Source organism: Aulonocara stuartgranti, assembly GCF_965226115.1.
Source record: "Aulonocara stuartgranti genome assembly, chromosome: 17".
Lineage (NCBI taxonomy): Eukaryota > Metazoa > Chordata > Actinopteri > Cichliformes > Cichlidae > Aulonocara > Aulonocara stuartgranti.
Genome location: NC_138953.1, coordinates 26,434,525 through 26,455,789, shown reverse-complemented (window position 1 = coordinate 26,455,789; position 21,265 = coordinate 26,434,525). Strand labels below are relative to the sequence as shown.

General features: G+C 41.6%; 1 protein-coding gene across 9 annotated transcripts in view; it reads right to left on the bottom strand.

Moving 5' to 3' along the window:
• The window catches only part of magi2a (membrane associated guanylate kinase, WW and PDZ domain containing 2a), a 269,662-nt gene that overhangs the window by 19,257 nt on the left and 229,140 nt on the right, over positions 1 to 21,265 (bottom strand). For 2 of the 9 annotated variants that reach the window (XM_082510727.1, XM_082510735.1), the window contains 5 exons: positions 7,243 to 7,274; positions 4,091 to 4,298; positions 822 to 899; positions 644 to 735; positions 129 to 321 (listed from right to left, as the gene is read on the bottom strand). In XM_082510727.1, coding sequence (XP_082366853.1) covers positions 129 to 321; positions 644 to 735; positions 822 to 899; positions 4,091 to 4,298; positions 7,243 to 7,274 — 603 coding nt within the window. Of the gene's footprint in view, positions 1 to 128; positions 322 to 619; positions 736 to 821; positions 900 to 4,090; positions 4,299 to 7,242; positions 7,275 to 21,265 lie in introns of all 9 variants that reach the window. The other 7 variants (XM_082510728.1, XM_082510731.1, XM_082510730.1 and 4 more) reach the window with 4 other exon arrangements.

Sequence of the window (21,265 nt, the reverse complement as noted above, 5' to 3'; positions counted from 1 at the left end):
ACAGACAGAGGAGAGGCACGCTGCACACTTTTATAATCCAGAGCAGTACATTTATGCTGTGTTAAACAGTGGATTAAAACAATCTATAAAGAAGGAATCCCAGATTGATGACTCTGCTGTTTCCTCACCTGCCGCCTGAACCCTCCTCCTGATAACCAGATTCACCTGGCCGGTACGTGCTGCCCCGTGCATCAGGTCAATGACATATCTGTGTGGCTTCCCCACCACTGGGATTCCATCAACAAACAGCAGCTCATCGCCGGGCCGCAGGCGCCCATCTAGATCCGCTGGACTCTTCTCGATGATCGCCCCGATGAGAATCTGTTTTTAAACGCAGGCTGTCAGAAAGATTTCGGACTCATAAGCCCCGAGACTCCGGAGTGTAGACTGTGTGGGTCACATGCAAGTGGGTGTTAAGTGGTTGTTATACTGACACATTAATAACTCAGTTACATGGCTAAAATATTGTTGTGTTACAGTAAAAAAACAGCAATAAACACCAAAGCAGCCACAGCCAGCACTCTCTCAGGGGGCAAAGGTCAGGTTAGGTGTTCACAGTGTGTGTAGTGGGTTAAGAGAGGAGAAAATGACAGGGTTCCACGCCCACTGCCATACGAGCCTTCTCACGCGTCTCCGGACTCACAGGCTGCCCCGCCTCATCCCCGCCCAGCACCCGGAAACCGAACCCGGACTTCTGTCGGCGCAGGTGGACCTCGATGTCCTGGTACTCTCCTCCTGAGGCAAAACAAGAGGAAAATAATTAAAGTCCTGGCCTGACAGTGTGCGGAGCTCCAGCGTCGCTGTAAGGAGTATGTGTTTACCTGAAGAGTCCAGAGGGAAAACAGTCCTTGGCTGCCCAGGATCTAGATTAAAAGATGAAGACAAAGGACAGGATGTCCCTGTAAACAATGCAAAATGCACAAAAAAATGCTCATACACATCCAAAGAGTACACCAGTAAACACAGACGCTCCCATAAAGGCTAGAAACAAGGCAGAAAGGCCCTGCCTCAGCATTATGTCACTGCAGAATTTCAGCATCATCCATAAAAGTCGGGAAGTGCTTACAGCGTGTAATATACCCATCCCTTATTTACAGCGTGAGGTGGGGTGCAAGCACTGATCTGCAATCAGGAGCTTTGCACGACGCCATGATGTGCAAAAGTAGTGAAATGAACTCAACCACAGACAAGTGGCTGTGAATGAAAAATTGATTCCAGTTGTAAGTGTTTTAATCATAGTGAGCGCTCTGCTGCGACTCCACAGGAATGATGAGAAAAAGAATCAGGACTACAGGTGAGCAGAGCGAGGCAGCTATTACCACAAATATACAGTTCTGTTTATAGAGAAGTGGTGGATTTCTTCAGTATGTCTATATTTTTTCTTTATATTTTAAGAACAATCAAAATTACAAAGTCAATTTCTACACTCAAAAACATCAAATTCAGGAAATAGGTTCAAGTATATCTGTATTTTTGGGGGTAGTTTATAATATTAGCTCACTGTTAGCTTGAATTAATTAATGGAGTAAACCCGAAAAAGTCGAACAGGTTGGCTGACTAGATAGCATGAACAAATAAACAATGCTGTTAACAAAACTTTACATCGAAATGCACTTACTGGCCACTTTATAAGGAGTACACCTGTTCCTCTGGACTTGAATAACTTTGCAAATATCTAATCAGCCAATCACATGGCAGCCACTCAATACATGTTGGCATGTAGACGTGGAGAATCTACAACATGTGAACCTTTAAGCAGATGGGTTACAGCAGCAGAAGACCGTACCTGGTGCCACTTGTAGCTTCAGACGCTGAGGCTACATTTCACACGGGCTCACCAAAACTTGACAATAGAAGATTGGAAAAATGCTGCCTGGTCTGATCAGTCCCGATTTCTGCTGCAGCATTCAGACGTTGGGGTCAAAACTTAGCGTAAAACTCAGACTGCTGCTGCTGGTGGTGTAATGATGTGGAGGATAATTTCTTTGTACCTTTTCAGTCCCTTTGTACCCACTGACCATTAGTGAAACCCGGCAGCCTACCTGAGTACTGCTGCTGACCATGTTCATCCCTTTATGACCATAATGTACCCATCTCCTGATTTCTGCTTCCAGGCATGCCTCCAAGTTCAAATCATCTCAAATTGGTTTCTTGAGCAATTGGACCCCACAGTCACCAGATCTATTTCTCCAACAATCTACAATCATGCAACTTCAGGATATAGTGTAACAGAAGATTCTCATCATGGATGTGCAGCCAACAATATAATGGAAAAAAATAAAGAAAAGGTCGAAACTGTACACACAAAACTCGAAAGTGGTGAAATTGGTCACCAGCTATTAAACTGAGCAGTAGTGACGTATGGCTAAAATAACACGCTAACAGGTAAGGACATCTGGATCAGATAACTATCTACAATTGAAAATTATGCCAAAAGTGTTTAGATGCAGTTTAAAATAAGCTCAGTTTAACAGATTTAAAGATCAAGAATGTTGTGAACAGGTTTTTAGAGTCCGTCTGACAGGGCTGCAGTAGTAGATGTAGTCAGATGAAAAAAGGTTGGGAGCACTGGTCTAAACAATCTTCGAACAATCTTCTTCAAAGATACAAACACACGCACACAAAATCTCGAGTGGTTTCAAGCAATGCAGCCTGCTTGGGATTTATTCACTCAGGATCTCACATGTCCGTCTTTGAAGTGTCTTTGACTTTAATGCGTATGAAACACAACAAAACAGGAACACCTGCTTTTCCCTGTCACACTGAATAACCCACAAAACCTACTGTGACCATTTTTAATACAGGCTCATAAAGCTGAGAATGTATGCTAAAGAGTTTGAAATACCTGATCCTATACCTCAGTCTGTTTATGTAATCGCTGACATTAATTTATTAAGGGTCAGAGAAGACTGAACTTAACCACAGCTGACGGAGTCTGGGCTGGCCTGAGGTTGTGATGCTAAATAAAAGGTCACACCCAGCTTTACCTACACCAGTGAGGCGGTCAAATGGAGCACTGCTAAAATCTGTCTGTGTGTTTTTCCTACTGAGCATTACCAGGCACAACCCCTGACCTTTACTGAGAGGAAGGCAGCAGTGATCACGGCATCCGCCACAGAAGAGGAGGAAGCGACAGTGAGCGAAACAGGAAGATTTGATGAGAAGACTTTCTGACAGCCGTGTCCTCTTGAATAGCAGGTACCTCATATACAGCAGCCTTAACAATAAAAACTTTACTGTAACTTTACTATAGCAATATCCTCCAATAAACCAGAGGAAAGATACTGTCAAGCCATGAATCCATGAGACCTGTTATCAGTTATATGCAAGGCAGATGTTAACCTCTAAAGAGAATCAGTGAAGAAACTGGCTTACCACTGTGAGAGTGGAAAAGCCAACTCAACATAATCCGTATTTCACTATGTTTCCCAGAAACACATTTTAATTTCAAGTAGGAAAGAATGTGAAATGATGATGTGAAATAATGTGAAAGAAACACAATAATATTTAGTGTAAATGTCTCGTTACAGAATTTAAGAAAACTAATTCTAGTACCTGTGTGCTATGATAATATAGATCTGTGATGTTACTAAAATCCTTATTCTGCAAATACAAATGTGCATAAAAAGCATGTCCTACTTTCTACTGATTAAAATGCTCAATTGAGCAAAAGAATTATGTATGCACAATCGCAATAATATGTAGAATTTTATAATTTTACAAGTCACAGGATGGAAATATAACTGTGCAGAAGCACCTGTCTGATTATTCAGGGACACTTCTCAGTTTACAATGATCAGTATTTCTAGTTATCTACACAGCTTCTGATTTTTATTTTATACTCGTGGTTATTGTGTGGAAAGTTCAGACACAGATCTTCAGCTCTGAAGAAAGAGGTCAGCAAATTTCAGAAGACTTTTTCAGATTTCTGTGGAGCAACAAAAGTGACAATGAATCAATTCTGTGATTGAGAGAAAGAGTGATCGCTCTTCACTCCTCTGCCTTCCCTCGTAGAAGCTGGCCTGCTTGATTTCTAGAGAGGAGTGTGTTTTCACAGCACTTCACCTGCAGTATCAACGCTGGTACTTACGCCTACTCTCAAAGATAGCCCTGGACTTCTCATAAAGGTCATATGGGTCTGGCTTTGCCAGGGCCAAGGCCTCGGAGGCAGACTCAGGGACCGAGGCCCTGTGAAGATGGTGTGTTGGGAAGGGGGCGCTGTGGGGGATAACAGGAGCCGACAGGCTGGTCTGAGCAGGGCTGCTCTGGCCCTGCTGGGACTCCCACTGCTCCAGCACCTGCAAAGCACAGCGGCATGAGCGGTCAGTATTTCCCTTCCTGCTCTCCCACTCCTGATGCTTGATTTCATCCTCAAAATCACAGTAAGAACCGTAAACTCCTAGGCACGGTTTCGTTTAAGGAGCTGTGACAGTTCACTAAACCCTGCCGCGCCCATTTATGGCTGCTACACCCGTCAAGCTTTGCCTGCTCGGACATATTTACAACTTAATAATGCATGTCTATTTTCAGAGAAAAGTAAGGAAAACTACTCATTTCTAACAAAAAAAATTATGCTTTCGACTCACAAAAAGGTGCCTGTCAATTTACATGTTTTTATGTAACTGTAACATCTGTCTCCTTCTCATTTTAAGATTAAAACATGTGGTGAAAGAAAAAACATACTGGAAAAGACTTGATGCTTTTAGCTTTGGCAAAAAGACAACTCAGGAAACTGATGATGATGCCCTGGGCATTAAAAAAAGCACCAAAGTGTGTCAGTTACAGACTCACTTGAACTCGCCGTTTACTGTTTTTTCCAAACTGTTTTAATGATGATGTGTATTCAGAATTATAATTTTACATCTTTGATTGAAACATCAGGAATGCAGCATTTTGCAAAGTCAGCCTTCGCCTTGTATTTTTGAGATAACTATGACAACTAAAGAAATACCCCAAATGTGACTACAATAGGCAGCCCTGCTAAAATATTTTAACATCTGGGAAAGAACAAAGCTTGACAGGCCTGCTGCACCTAATTGATGTGGTTCAATATTTCCTGTTAGGGGGCAGTGTTTCGCCAACTGTCAATTCAAGCATGTTAGTGAGGTTAGTAGTAGAAATAAGCAAAATACTGCCAGCTGTTTCTATTTGGCATTCAGATCACAGTGTTTATGGGGATGTGTGCAGGGAGGAAAGCACCTGACATATGTGATTGGCACATCTAGATGGACATTTAAAAAAAATGATAGACGATTCTAAGGGCCAGAGCAAAAGTTATTCTCTATCTGTAAGGTAGAGTGTGGTATATAATCAGAAATCGGATAACTTTCATCCAGAAAGACATCTGAAAATGTGCTGTCAAGCTTTGGAGGTGACAAAGGCAGTTTTGACATCACCAGTCAAAGTGTCAGCCTTGATGTGTCAGATAAGCGGGGCCGCCTGAGTCATGGCATGACACTAAGCAGATAGCCAAGATGACATGTTGACATGTCAAAAAAGGGTGAGCGACAGATCTGGAGGGAACAACAGGCCTTTTGAAAGCGAGACGGCGAGATTGGCTGCATAGTGCCATACTTTAATACTGAGAAATGCAGGTCATCTGGTTCCAGATGTACCGAGAATAAATATCAACTTCATGGAAGCTCTGGTCAGGAATGAAAAGCAGCTCCGCTCTTTGCAGTTTTCAGTCGCGTCTGCTATTGATGTGAAGCACGTCTGCATAGGGCAGGCTGCTGAGACTGGGGACCTTGTTAAGGCGGGGAGTAGACTTCTGCATCCTGATCTCTCTTTCACTCTGTCTCTTCTTATTTGAGATTAAGACACTGAAGCAAGCACACTATGGCGATGATCTACTTGATCACATGAATAGAGCGCACTGCAGGCTGACAGCATTGCTGAATGAAAAACACCTGTATGTGTTGCCACATTAAGCACTGTTCTCCGTTACCTACAGTATCGGCTGAGTTTGATTGGCAAATCTTAATAAGCTCATTTGCAAATAAAACTCTTGGGAGTTGTGGGGTGAGTGTTTGCAGGACTATAGGTCAATATGGCAATTAGGAGATTTCCTGTCTTCCCTTATTAGCCAAAGTCCTCCATATTTCATTCTCTGCTGCAGAAGTATTCCTTTAACAAATTACACCTAATTATACGAGTACTAAAGTCTAGTGTCGGGGGCTTTAGCACCTAAAAGAGAGGGGCAGGCGCAGGTGGGGCATCCAAAAAGGTGAACAAACAAGACAAGAGAGAGGTTGTGTATGCTGACTGCTGCACTACAAAAGCTCAGAGTTTAGGATTACAATTATTCTGAGAGAGATGAAAGACGATGATTGTGTTGAGATGGAAGGAGAAACGATGAACAATGAGGGGATTTCAGCAGACAAAGCATCTTAAAAGCTGCACAACTGAGGTTTCCTCTGATGTTAGTTGGGAACTGGAATGGGGACAACATTAGCTGGGGTCAGGGACTGGTCAGAGCAGTGCTGGGAAGATGCCAAGGCATGAAAGGAATATGAGGGTGACACAGATAAAGCAAAATGAATCTGATCTGAGAGGGTGTTTGGTGGACAGAGTTGTTAGAGGCCTGTAGGGACAGCAAATGACAGTGTAGTAGTGTATTTATAACAGCAGTGGAGGCAGGACTCGAAGCTAAAGGCAAGTTTGCAGAGATGCCACATGACGGGTTTTTGCTCTACTGGGTGGAAAAAAAAAGAGAAAGAAGGTGAAAGATAAATGACCGTGGAAGAAAAGCAGGGTATAGATGTGCAGAAAAGCTTTTGAAACATTTTGCCAAATGGACAAATGTTATGAAATGAAGATTAAAAAGGGGATGAAACATATCTGGCTCATGCCAAAGCATTGAACACAGATGGATAGCAGCACTAGAGCTGTAGCATAATAGTCCTAATGCCCTGAGTGTAAATTACCCTGATGGCACCCAGCCAGGCTATGAATCACGCCTGACTTGGAGGACAAGTCTAGTGATGTTATGAGTGGGCTACTTGGACTTTCTGCCATCTCATAACGATAAAGAAGGGCTGAATATCAAAAGCGGGACACGGACATATAGTGAGTCACCAGTGGGGGTTAGTACGACGGACAAAAGAGCAGACAAGTCACTGCTAAATTTAGAGTTTTTCCAGTTAGCACATACGTATGCACACTGCAGCCACTGGTGGTAATCTACAGAATAAAAAAGCAGAAATGTGGATAGTCTGGATTTCTGAGGATGTTGCATGTTACCTGCTTAGGGGTCTTCCAGGGTGAATAGTGACCTGTAATGTTGAGAGAACAAAAAAACAACTTATGTTTTAGACGGAAAAAGATGAGATGTGAGGCTTATTTTTACCCAATGAAGCCAGGGTTTCCAGGGTATATCTTAGAGGATAATAAAATGAAGAAAACATCTGAATTAAATTTAAACCAAATGAAGACAATAATGGGACATGACAGCAGTGTTTGTAAGTGGTAGAAAGGACGAAGAAAAGGACGTCTAAAACATGATGAAAGCACAAAGCAAGCGATGGCAAATACATTTCTATGAGGCAGAAACCAACTGTGAATGTAAAGTGAGATTAAAATAAGACCTGAGAAAATTCACTGCTGCACATACAGAGTATTTGCTACTGATAAAACGTGATTTTTATTCTGATTTGGAGATATCAGGTAATAATGTTTGCCTTCTGTTAAATAGAAAGCGAGGCCAAACTTTATACTGATGCATTTTAAACCTGCGTTATTATATTTATAGCCACTTGGGGCAGCGGAAACAAGCTGTAAACACAACACTGACAAATTATTACATTATTACACAAGTATTCCTAAAGGAAATTCAAATCTCCTCAGCTGCTAAATGCTTATCTATGAGCAGGTGCGATTATTAGAGAAATCAGCTGCATGTTTGCTGAACATTTTAGGCCATAAATCCAAATCAGCTGCATGAATAAAAAACATTAAAATGTAGTATTACAAATCCTGATCCTCACAAATACAGACACTCTGGTTTTACTAATGTGACAAACTGTTCTATATTATCATGTACTGCACACCAAATGCCACTAGAGGGCAGTCTACTGGTGACACAGGCTCCAGAGCTCAGTCAGCTGTGACAGGTAAAAAATATAAAAATGACTCACTGATAAATGTGCACCAGCCAACACACTTGAACATGTGCACACTTAGCCTCAAGAGAAAAAGTCACGGATACAGATGTAATCCTACAAACTGAGTCTTCAGTGAGCTCGCTGACTTTCAGTGTTTCAATGTCTGTCACATGGACAGCTGTCAGCAAGTCATCCAACAATAATCAAGATAAAGGTGGGGGTCTTAGTGGAGATTCAATTCCTATGTGATTAAATAAAATCTTTAATTCAGATTAAGCTCAGATTGAGCATCAGAATGGGGAAGAAAGGTGATCTGAGTGACTTCCAATATGGATTAGCTATTGGTGCCAGACAATGTGATTTATTTTCCCACATGTGGATCTGCAGGGTTTACAGAAAATCCTCCAAAAAAAAAAAAAAAAAAGAGCAAATATCCACTGAGCGCCAGTTCTGAGTGAAAATGGCCTTCAGTGGTCAGAGGAGAATGAGCAGACTGCTTTGAGCTGTCAAATAAACACTCATTGCAACCAAGGTATGCAGAAGAGGATCTTTGAACGCAAATCTTAAAGCAGAGACGCTACAGCAGCAGAAGACCACAGCTAAGAACAGGAAACTTAGGATCCAATTCACACGGGCCCACTACAAACAACACAAAAACATGCATCCATCCTGCCTTGTGTTAACCATTCAAGCTGCTGCTAGTGGTGTAATGGTATAGGGGATATTTTCTTGGTACCCTTTGGGCACATCACAGCCTATCCCAGTACTGTTTCTGACCATGTCCCTCCCTTTATGACCGCAGTGTACCAGTCTTCTGATGGATGCTTCCAACAGGTTAAAATGCCGTGTCACAAAGCTGAAATCCTCTCAAACTGTTTCTTGAGCTGTACTCAAATGGTCTCCACAATAACCGGATCTAACTCCTATAGAGTGTGGATGTGCATCTGACAAATCTGCAGCAGCTGTGCAATGCTGTCATGTCAGTATGAAGCAAAAATGTTTCCAGCATTTTGATGAATCGATGCCACTTCTGGCAGTTCTGAAGGGAAAAGTTGGCCCAACCCAATACTAGCAAGGTGTAGCCAATGAAGTAACTGGTGATTGTGGGCTACTGGTAGGGCTGCACGATTTTGCATAAAATGAGAATCACGATTTTTTTGCTTAGAATTGAGATCACGATTCTCTCACGATTTTCTTTTCCAGTATAAATATTTATTGCACTTATTAACTGCACATCAACTTCGTAACAGTTGAGACTGAACATAAAAACAATAAATAAACATAAAAACAACAAATGTCTCGTTTTGTTGTTGCTGCAAAATGTTGTACTGCTTGAAATTCCGTCTCCACCGTTGCTCGACACTGCGTGTATAGAGCAGGTAGTGCAACAATAGAAAAATAGTTGCGGGACGGCACTGTGTAGCGTTTGTCTAGGGTGTTGATCATTTTCCTAAATCCCTCGTTTTGCACAGTGTTGATGGGAGCCCTATCTTTGGTCAGGTGATAAGTAATAGCCTCCGTAATTTCTTTGTGCCTGCGGGAGATCGACGGGTATAGGGAAGCGCTGTATAAGGTTCCCGTTATTGATGTTTGGGTGGTTGACCGGGACGGATTTTCTCCTGTCACTTTCTCATCATCCCTGACGTGCTCTCCGTTGTTTTGTCCCAGCTTCTGTATCACGTGGTATAAGGCTCCGCCCTTGTCATTTGTTGAGCAGGAAGAGTGAGCGCTTGTTTTCATGCAGATTACGTCCCGGATCAAAATGCGGTACAATCGTCGTCTTTTTTTTTTTCTCTTTTTTTTTTTTAAATCGTTGTCATTTGGAAATGAGATCGCACATAAGTATGAATTGAGATCGCGATTTTCTAACGATTAATCGTGCAGCCCTAGCTACTGGGCTACTGTGTAACCAAACATTTAAACGGTGGTGTACATTAAATAATATGAATTGTTTTCAACTTAATAAATTAACAATTCTAAATTTTCTAAAGGCAACTAGTTGCTAATTTGTCTAACTACATAACCACCCAGCTACAATGATTTACCATAAAAGCCATCACATGTCCTATCCCCAGGTGATGTTTCACACCAGGAAGGTATGAAAAAAATTAACCTAGGTCTAAATCTGTTCATCTAAAGGTAACTAGGGGATCCAGAGGTAGTATAAAAGAACTGAACACTCAACATGAATCCATTGTTTCAGTTTTCACTTGAAATGAGGAAAGGCTGACCTCACTCAATACCTCTGATCAATCTTCAGCAAACATTTCATTAAAGCATTCAATATCAGCACTCAGCAGGACGGCAACTACACTAGGCAAAGAGACGTTTGTGAATATATCACTGATCTGTCAGTGCCTACAGCAATAAAACTCTGACTTTCACTTAAGTTCAGGGTGACCATAAAGTGGTTTTAGTTTGCAATGCAGTGCAGCAAGTTAAGAACATACTTTCTCCTTTCACTTCCCAATTCATCTTGCTTTGACCTTTAAAATGTTATTCCACACATTTCAGCTGCTTACAACGTTGTCCAAGCACAAGAACCAGAATTCTGAGTTGAGCGATGAAAGAAAATCATCAGTAAAAAAGTACAAGACATGCAGCAAGCATCAAACACTTGTATATATGCATTCATATACATGCAGACACAGAGTAATGAAGCACTTTTCTTTAGTGCAATTCACAGGAGCATATTAAGAAAAGGTGCATTCTCCATCTTCTTTATTCACTTTTTCTTTCTCTTGTCTTTCAAGTGCTGCCACAGTCTTCCCTCTGGGAAGCTTCAAGCACATGCAAATTGAGGGATCAAATTAAAGGGTGACTGCTCGAATTATGCGCCAGCCTTCCCAGTCTTGGCCTGGCCAGACTCCAATCGCACTGTAAAAACATTCGTCTCACTGAGCCACTAGTGGAATGGTGACAACATGGAAATTAACAAAGGCTACAAAGAGAACTCCAGCAATGTTTTTCAGAGCACTGGCTCTTCTCTGTCAAAACTAGAGATGGCACGATACCACTTTTTTATGTCCGATACCGATACCGATATCATAAATTTGGATATCTGCCGATACCGATATGAATCCGATATAGTGTGTTTTAATCAACAAAACTGTTTTTTAAATATCTTGCTGCATTTTGTATAAGTTCATACTCAAGTTTAAAACAACAACTACACTAAAGCTATTCTGTTATACCTGTATGCAAAAAAAAATATTTCATAGTTCAGCAATACTGATCAATCTAATAAACTTAAACCTACACCATCCTCCCTATTCTGGTATTTTAAAGAGTACTTAGCATAAATATTAAGCAACCTAACTAATAGGGTTCCAACTCCCAGCAACAACAAAAGTAAATAAATAAAAAATAGGGAACCACCCCTCACGCTCCACCTCATGATGCTTAATCGACGTAATCAACCTTAATTTGATGCAGTGTGAAAAAAATACACAGAAATCAATTATTTTTCAAGAAATATTAAATAGATTCAACATCTTTCTTCAACAAAATTGCAGACTGCACAGATGGTACCTTCCCAAAGGAAAAAGTACTATAGCTTACTAGGGTATATATATTAGACTTAACAGTTACTATATACAATAATGGACTTCTATACATTTTACATCAGATTAAAACTTTGGGTGTAAGATTCAGATAAATATTAAATAATTAAAAGCTCGACATTTTAAATGAGAATAAGAAAGAAAAGTATGTCTTTGTGCCCTCTTTTCCCTGTTAATGCCCTATCGGCCCCCCTGGCTAAACTTTGCTAGATCCGCCCCTGCACAGTTACCAGCCGTCAGCTACGTAGAAAAAGATCCTGGTGTAGAAAGTAATATTAAATACATTCTAACAACAGCTGATCAAGCTTAAACGTGCTGCTGTTGTTCAGCCGCTGGTTTCCTCTGTCTGGTGCAAAGTGGGCCAAAAGCAAACAAGAGACACGCGACAGAAAAGCCGATCAGCTGATCATTAAGCAGTTTCACGATTGAAGTAGCAGCCGGAGAGCGAGAGGCAGTCGCTCGTTAAGCTTAACGCAGGAATGCTTTACAAACATTCAGAGATGGACTTACACACTTGCTTTACTTCTCTCGGGGATAACTTTGTCGGAGATGAAATGCCAGGTTGCTAGCGAAGCTCCAAATGCTATCCAGACCACCGACAGGTCCCGCATGCCACAGCCGCTCTATCACGTGATGCATACTGCTCCGACGTGCTAACGTTCTGAGGTGAGTTACGGCGTGTTGCAAGTTTTGTGAGGTGCTTTCGTGATATTTAATGGATCGGATTACATTTTTTATTTTTCTCCGATATCCGATCCAGTAATTTAGGTCAGTATCGGACCGATACCGATACGTAATATCGGATCGGTCCATCTCTAGTCAAAACAAGCCAAATAACATTTTTAGAAACAAACCAGTTACAGGAGCTTATCTAAAACTCAATAACAATTTCACTTTCAATGCACATGGGAGCATTTTTATCAGCGCAAAAAAAGAAAGACTTTTGAAGTGTTATAACTTGAGGGGCAGAGAAGGATTTTTGCTTTTATTCCCAAAGAAGGTGAATCAATGAACAGCTTTTCAGAATACCTAGATTTGAGTCTTTGTGGAGGGTACAGTGAGCAAAAGAGGCAACAACAGAGCAGAACCTCCACATGGGTAAAAGAACCTGAGCTAAGCCAGACCGACAGAAAGAGGGTGAACTACCTGGCATCACTGACGGAGGTGATCCATGGGTTAAAGACACTGTTAGCTCAGGCATACCAGACATTTATGCAGACGTAGGTGTCAAAGTGCCCCATGGCTAGAAGTTGAGAAGGGGTGAGCGGCTGAGAGAGAACACCAAGAGAGAGAGGGAGGGCAAAAGGAGCTGTCCGTGGTGCTGAAAGCTCTTAGCCCAAATGCTAATCAGATCTGTCAGCTCAGCTACAGAGAGCTACATGAACCCTGCAGCGTCCAACTTGCACTTAAGTTCTGAGCTAACTGGTGTCCTGTCCTACTGTATGCGTCAGCCTTTTCCAATATAAGTATAACAACAGCAATACACATCAGTTAAAGTGCACAGGTAATGACTGCGTCTGACTCCACTCCATCCATGGCACAGCTTCAGGTAATAGTGAAGGGCATTTGGTTGAAGTTGTGCCTCATTTTCAATTCCTGGTTTCTGGGCAAAACTCTAATTAAAGAGTTTGGAACTGGAAATGTTTCCAGAGATGCTGGAGCTGGCAGGGACTTCACAGAAAGCACTGGTTCTCAAAAGCGCCAAATTAAATCTTACATGTTGGCTCATTAAAACCTGCTGCTGTCAAAATTAGCTTCCAATGGGGAAAAAATGGGTGAATGTCATTAAAAAAAAACAGCAAAAAATATCAGCGGTTGTGTTACTGTTTGTTCAGAACATAGACTGTATTTAAAGTTCTGTATTGAGAGTTCTTAAGTGCCTAAAACCTGCATTATATGTAGTGACCATTAGGGGGCTCCTTGGGTTACCAAAAGTAGTCTAATTAAATAAAAAAAACTGACAGAAAACAACCCTATTTCTTCCTTGATTTCAGCTTGAGTAAATGTTTAATTTTTATGAATGTGATGGGTCTTCGGTTTCTCAGTTCATTCAGCCGTAGCCATGCAAGCCTAGAGACCAGCTATCTGGCAACCACTGATTGCAATGCACATTCCCCAACTGGTTGCTGAGTTGTTGCTGGATGTTGTTATGAAATTTGTTCCTAAAACGTGAATGAATCAGGCCTTGAGACTGGTCAGTGATCCCCTGGCAACTGCTGGTCGCTAGGGAAAAATGTGTATTCTTCAACTGATTGGTGAATGGTTTTTAAAGGTTTTGGGCAGTCGCTATTAACACTAACTATGGGTGACTGATGAAATCTGCTGGTACCCAGTAAAAGGGCAAGGGTTTTTTTGGTGAAGCACTGTCTTTCCAACTGATTTTACCCAGCCAACAACTTCCAGCTACCCCTTGCCAAACGGTCCTGAATTGCACATATTTCCCTAGTGACCTAGAGCTTGCCAAGAGGCTGCCAACTGGTCTCTTGGCCAGTGTGATTGAAGCCTTACTTCTGGGGAGAGGTCTCAAAATAGAAGAATTGCTGTAGGATATCCACAGATGTGTAAGGAGACAAAACAGGGTGGTTGCCAATAAAATCACCTCTTACAGCTCATTAAACTGTGACCGGTGTGAGACTCGCAGCACCACCTGTGAGATTTGAGTTGCAGGTCTTCCCTGACCCAACATGCTCAAAAAGACGAGCTGTAAATATTAGCCAAGCTATTATCCATCGTAATAAAACTGTCATAATGCTGCTGAAATGATGATCTACCTCTTAACATATAGCAATTTGGCTCGCTTCTTTAGCCCACTGGAGGCTGGCCACACTTTCTGTTACTCTGGCTGTTTTTTGTGCCCCACAGCAGAGTAACAGAAAGTGAGAGAGAGAGAGATGAGAGGAACTGACTGATATCTGTCACCAAACAACTGTCATGCTTCAGTCTCTGACACGTTCTCCAAATATTTGCCAGTTCAGGGCCAGGCACACAGCTCATCCCTTTAACTGAAATGGCAATCTGATGCGGAGGACTGAACGAGCACCACAAGCTTAAGTTTAAATAGTGTGTATATGTGTGCATATGTTTGGATTTGATTTTTTAATGGCCACTCTTTAATCCTGCAGACAGATCTACCACCTTGTGACAAAAAACACACACACACACGCACAAAAACACACACACACACACACACACACACACACACACACACACACACACACACACACACACACACACACACACACACACACTTAAAGTCAACTGGAAGTGAGATTGACAGCTTTTATGCTTTCATAACACCCACATATTTCACAAACTCCCACAACCAAAATCCGACAATACTGTTATGGCTTTTTTTATGATGGTGTTACTATGACAACACACTTCTAATGTCCAGCATCAAAGATCAAGAATGGCTAGTGAGGCGAGGAAGGTTCAATTACAGGTTCCCCTCACACACTTAGACAGTGCATCCTGTTTGTGTCAGTTCCACAGCTGTATGTACAAACTAGAAAGAAGTAAAGTAACTCACTGAAGTAGAAACAAGAAGAAGCACAGGAAAAATGAGACTTCACAGGAAAAATTAAAAACAAAGAGAGTTAGTATGATCAACTCTTTGTTCAGCAAGCCTTGCCTTGCTCAGCTTGGTGTTGTCATGGACACAGAACCGAACATTTACTACTGTAATGCAAAGTGCACATGACTTCTCAGCTTTGGAAAGTCATTGTCGCACAGAGAAATAGAGTAGTTTTACTCACAGAGAAGGTGGCAATTCCTGCAATCTTGACAATGTGTATTTAAATGACGAGGGTCAGAAATGATAAGATCTGCTGTCAGTACAGTTTAAATAGTAAATGGTGAGTGGACTGGTGCTTAAATTTACAAACGGACCACTTTTTAAAATACATGTTCATCCATTCATGATAAGAATTAATACAATTTTTTATTCACGCTATCAGATGCACACTTACACTCCGATCGCTGCATCTTGGGATATTTAGGATGCAATTTCTTGTATTTTGCCCTTTAACTTGGGCTCCACCTGATTAGCTAGATTCCTAGTGCAAGATAGTAAATACCTTTGTATCCATCCTGCTACTATTGTCTTCAAGTTTAAAGTTGGTCATACACAATGAACTATAGTAGACCCCTTTTGTTTCATTGAAACAGCTCTGATCCGTGGGACATGGACCTCTGCGGTCTCCTATATTTCTAAGATGATACTTAGAAATATGATACTTAGAGCCCAGAGGTCTACCCCACCTCTGGGCTGTGGGGTAGACCCTCTGTGATTCAAGCTTGTTCCTGCTGTTTTCCCAGGTGCACCAACAGTTTGGGATCTGTGGAGGCCTGCGCTCCTAAAGCGCGATCCATGATCAGTTTTTGCAGCATGGCAGGCTGTTTAACTTTTGTTTGTTTAAGTTTTGTCATAAAAGCAACTGATCATAACAAAGTATTTTCTTTTAAAGTTCAGTTAAATCTGTTGTTTTAGTGGTTTTTCTTCTTTTTTTAACTCAAGCTTTATTTCCATGACTCCCAAAGAACTCGTTGTTGAAATCCCGACAATAGAAGCACGCTGCCTGTTGACCAAATGAGGACATTTATGATCAAACCTTCCAGTCAATTAAGCCTCATCACCTTGAAAAAGCCAACACTCATAATATAGTTATGATATTTATCCATCCCTTAAATTTCAGTTTGACTCCTGAGCCATTTTTGCCCAACAAATGGCCACTCTGTCGCTCATCACCAGTAATTATTGTGCCTGTGTGTATGGGTGGCACGTGTATGTGTGTCAATGCCAGACAGGCTCATTAGTGGCGATCTAGACCATTAACAGTCTGTGTCCTCGTTGCAACACCAGCAGAGATGCAGGGCTGTAATTAGCTGCCGAGACTATCATCTCTTTCACATGTACGCTCGACCATTTAGCTTCCACTAACATGCCACATTCTCCCTCACTGCTGCCCGCCCACGCACTCGCACAAACGCCGAGCCACATGGTTTGATTCACACAGTTTGTGCGCACACCTACACAACAGCCAGGCACACACTTTCCTCATCTTATCCGCACAGATCCCCAGGCAAATTTTGCACGCAAGCCCCCGCACACTTACATAAACTCCCCTTGCTAGTAGTACCATGAGTAAACTGTACATTATGCCTGGTTTGACATTTCGCCTCATGTGACCACCAGCTGCTTTAGAAACCGTGCAGACCTCAGGTGAAGGTCTGCTCTCTAGAAAAGGAAAAGAAGAAAAGAACAAGGGTTTGATTCAGTGAGCCTCCTCTAGCCTCCCAGGGAATCAGTGTGTAACTAGACAGTGATTCATTGGCTGTGTGTGTTCAAGATGGAATAGTTGGAAACAAAAGAGAGAAAGAGAAGGGGAGGAAAGAGCAAGAGAGCGATGAGTTCGGCTCTCTGCCAGTAAGCCACAGTCTGTCTGCCATGTTCACACTTGCAGCTCTGTCCCCACCGGTTCCAAAGCTGAGGCGGTGCCCGCCAGGGATCAATATCCATTCCTATCGGCACAGGGAGGGAGCCAGGGGGTATTGTGCATGAAGGGCGAAATGCTGAGATTATATCAAGTAGAAAATGCGATGGGAGCCTTATTGCCATCAAACTTAGACCACTGAACTCTATATTGTGCTTTGAATCCCTTTCCTGTCTGTGGGAGGAGTAGAGTCACTGACCTCGGTTGCCTCTTAAACAAATCAAGCGCTCCTATTTGGCTTTTAATGGGATGGCGTGATTACCCAGTGACTGCACGAGCGTGTTTGAATAAATTCTGCTTTAATATCACGCATATTCAACCGTGTACCTAGAAATGATTTTGTTTTGCACACAACTGCAATGAGGCTGATTTTTTTTTAAAACACAAGACCAACATGAAACAATTGATTCAATAGAAGTGGATAGAATCGGTTTTCTGCTGTAGCTTTGATGTGAAGCTGGCAGGCTCCTTCATGATATGAGGATACATTTTTATAAAGGGCCAAAACATTTGCACACTCTACCATCATTTCTAGTGCTATCGTTGTCTCGTTTAAATAACTGAAGGGCTAATGTTAGCCTCTCACTGTAAAATTAAAGAGATCTTTTTTATGGTGAACAAATGTAGCCTAATGCGTTTCAGATGGTTGACTGTGTGTGCACCTTTTGGCATTTATCTTTTTTTTTTTTTTTTTTACCTCCCACGTGTAGGATTTTTAAAATTTTTTTTATCAACTCACAGTTGGCTTTCAGCAAATCTAGAAAGATGGGTAAACATTAACATCATTAGAAATTATTTGATCTCTTATCAAAATTCACCAGAGACCCCAGTCTTCCTCTCTCTGTGTTGCTGTGTGTGAATTCAAGCACTGGATGAACAGATTATTTTTTTGTGCTTGGGTGGAGACAATTTCAGCTCTTATTCGTGCAGCTTATCCAGCTTGTTCTTCTCCAAGTGAATGTGCAATTAAATTTTGCCCCGTTTTTAAAAAAAAATAATATTTATTTATTTTAAGGCCACAGCAGTCAAAGCAATTGTTCCCTGCCCTGAAACAAAGTGGTAGTTCCATCATCAAAACTAAAAATTGAAAGCCATCCAACTTGTTGTTAAATGTTGTATTTGTTAGTTAAGATTGGTGCTATCTAATCTTTCCATAAAAGATAAAACCTTTTAACTGAGATATACAATTTTGCTGTTCCCTTATGTGAGAAGTAAGATCGCAGTCACCCAGGCCTGACGGAAACAGGAAACAGACCCTTTGCAGCTAAATCCAACATGTTTCAGAATGCGCAACTTTTACCTTGAATCTCTCAATCTCTGCTTTACATCATACTGCTCAGTTTCACATCCACCTAGTAGTAGTTGGGGAGTGTTGGCATCGCCCAATGATCTACAGGCTTGTGTGACTGAAGCCTAATATAAACACTGTTGATCATGCTCCTGAAAGGACTCCTCACCTGATGTGCCACCTTCAACCTGAACACTGTGGACTACACTGTGGTGTGGTGCACATGGATTATTTCAGTTTTATGGACAGAAACTTTGGTAATTCTTGATCAAATCTTGTTTCTGTCAGTGAAAATTGTGTGTCAAAAAATGGAGCTGTGCGATATGATGAAATATATTGGATGACAAAATTAAAACGCCTATTGTTTCATATTATACGCTATCGCTTGTTTCGTGCCCCAAACATGACAAACCTCTTCTACCATCTACCCAAGAATCACGTGAAAGAGTGTGGAGAGAGTTTACGGATGAGAAGAATAGAAATCACAATTACTTATTTGCAGAAATTGGCAACATTGTAGTCAGTTGCTACTCTGCAGTTCAGTGCATCCTTTTCCTTAACAGGAACAAACATGTAACACTGTGAACAAGCTTGATAAGCAAAGTATTCCTTTCACAACCCCAGAGGATCAGACATCGTAGTCAGAAATGGTAATGATTTAAGCATGGAAGGAGAAGCTGCAGCCATGTCTTGCTCTGCGTTTGATCTCACAATCCTGTCTCTTTCCCTCAAACCTACGCAGCTCCTATATCCTAAATATGGGATTCGATAGGAAAAAAATTCAACTTCTTTATTCAGACTTTATTCAGTCGAAAGAGAAATGAAGGCCCATGTTAAGTCCCATTTCAACCACAGGTATATTCACCATAGAACCTTTGGAGGGACACAAAAGAAATGATCCCCTTGTAATCCCTGAAGATGGGATGATCACCCAGAACAACTGTTTTAATGTGCAGTGACCAACTATCCAGCAAAATGCCCCCTGGAGCACAACAGAGCCACTGCCCACTCTTTATAGGTGGTGGTGGTGGTGGGGGTGTGTGTCAAAGGTTTAAGCATTTTCAAATTTTTCACCATCTATAGGTTTCTACTTTAACCCCATTTCTCATGTTAATTTCTACCAACAAAGACTTCTAACAAAACTGAAAATAGTTTATTGTGATCATTTACTCTCAGAAGAGTGTGTACTTTGATCTTAACAAGCTTAAAGTCTGGCAGAATTTTCCTGCTTAAATCCCAAAAATACTCTCAGGAGATGCACGATGTCTAAAAACTCCACCCCACTGGTACATTTTCTTAACTTTACTCACTTTGACACAAATTTGTGCCGTATGTAGTTGTGCTGCAGTAACAGCAAGCTGGGTGGCCCTGACATTTGTTCCACCTTTCGCATTTGCAACTTGTCATGTCACAGGCAATCAATGCCATCGGATGCGACACTACGCCCTGATGTATTGCAGTTTACTGGCGCTAACATAACACAACCAGATTTCAGATTTTTTTTGTGATGCTGTTTTTTGTAGATTTTTTGGATTACAAACCCCTTCCCCCCAGAAACCCAAAACATTATCTTCCCATGATAATACCTCATGTCATCCCTCTATTCCCCCCCCCTGTTTGCTGGCTCCCTGCTCACTAGCAGAGACATGGGCAGCCTAATAAAGAAATAAATGGGAATAAATCTATTCAGTGGCCGCTGCTGACCTTTGCGCGTGAGTCTCAGTGGTGTCTGTGGCACCCAGGCGGTTGGCATTATGATTGGTATGCGACATTACACTACACAAAGAGGCAAAACATGGAACTACAAATTGGTTGCACACAAAAAGAAACAGCAGTGTCAGTTTTCCAAACGAGTTGGCTCAGATTCCAGCTCGCTCTGCAAATGAGAGCGTGCTAAAGTTCATGCATCATCACTTAGAGGATGCCAAGATAAATCAAGGACAGGTAAACGCAAAGAGAGGAGTCATTTAACAACATTTAACAATAAGGTTCCAGAGACAGATCCTATCTGCTTGGTTGATGAAGAGCCACTGTTGCCGTTTCTAGATTTAATTAAACTCTCTAACGTTTTAATCTTCAACGTCGGTGCTTCGGCTGAGTCATCGCTGACAGATGCACCGCCGCCACAATTCAATAAGAAGGCAATCTCAGTTTGTAGGCAGATCACAGGAAGCTTACACACAACTTATGCTCTGTCATTTGAGTCATATGTATATTTCCCAAAGACAAGACAGCAACTCTCTCATAGACATTGCCATTAAAAGACAGCAATATAAAGGTTTCTGGCCTTCTAGAAGAATACGGACGTTTGTACACACTTAACACTCAATGTCCTCCATCAGTCCGCACACACACTCAGCTACACGTAGATTCGGCAAATAACAGCCCTGTGTGTGACTCATGACAAAGTGCAGTGCATAATTATGATTGTCAGAGAGTGTGAGAGGGCCTCCCATTCTGAAAAACACAGAGTTGAAAGCACTTCAGAGCCATTTACCAGTGTTTCAAGGACAAACTGTGCCAGTTTTGACATGCTTTGATTTGCGGGCTTTTATTTGGATCTTGTAGAAAAGGTAAAATTCACTATACATGTGAAAATGAAAAAAAGAAAAGAAAAAGAAAATCAGAAAGTGGGCTTGAAAATAACACAGAAAAAGCTTACGCTTTCAGACGCAATCAGACTATACTAGGGGACCCCTAGTATAGCTGGAGTGGAATCTGCTGTCAATGAGGAGCAAGGAACAGCGAACAGTAAAGCGGACTTAGCAGGACATCTGAGAGCAGCTGAAGATCAGTAAGTCATTGCTGTGCACTGAGGGA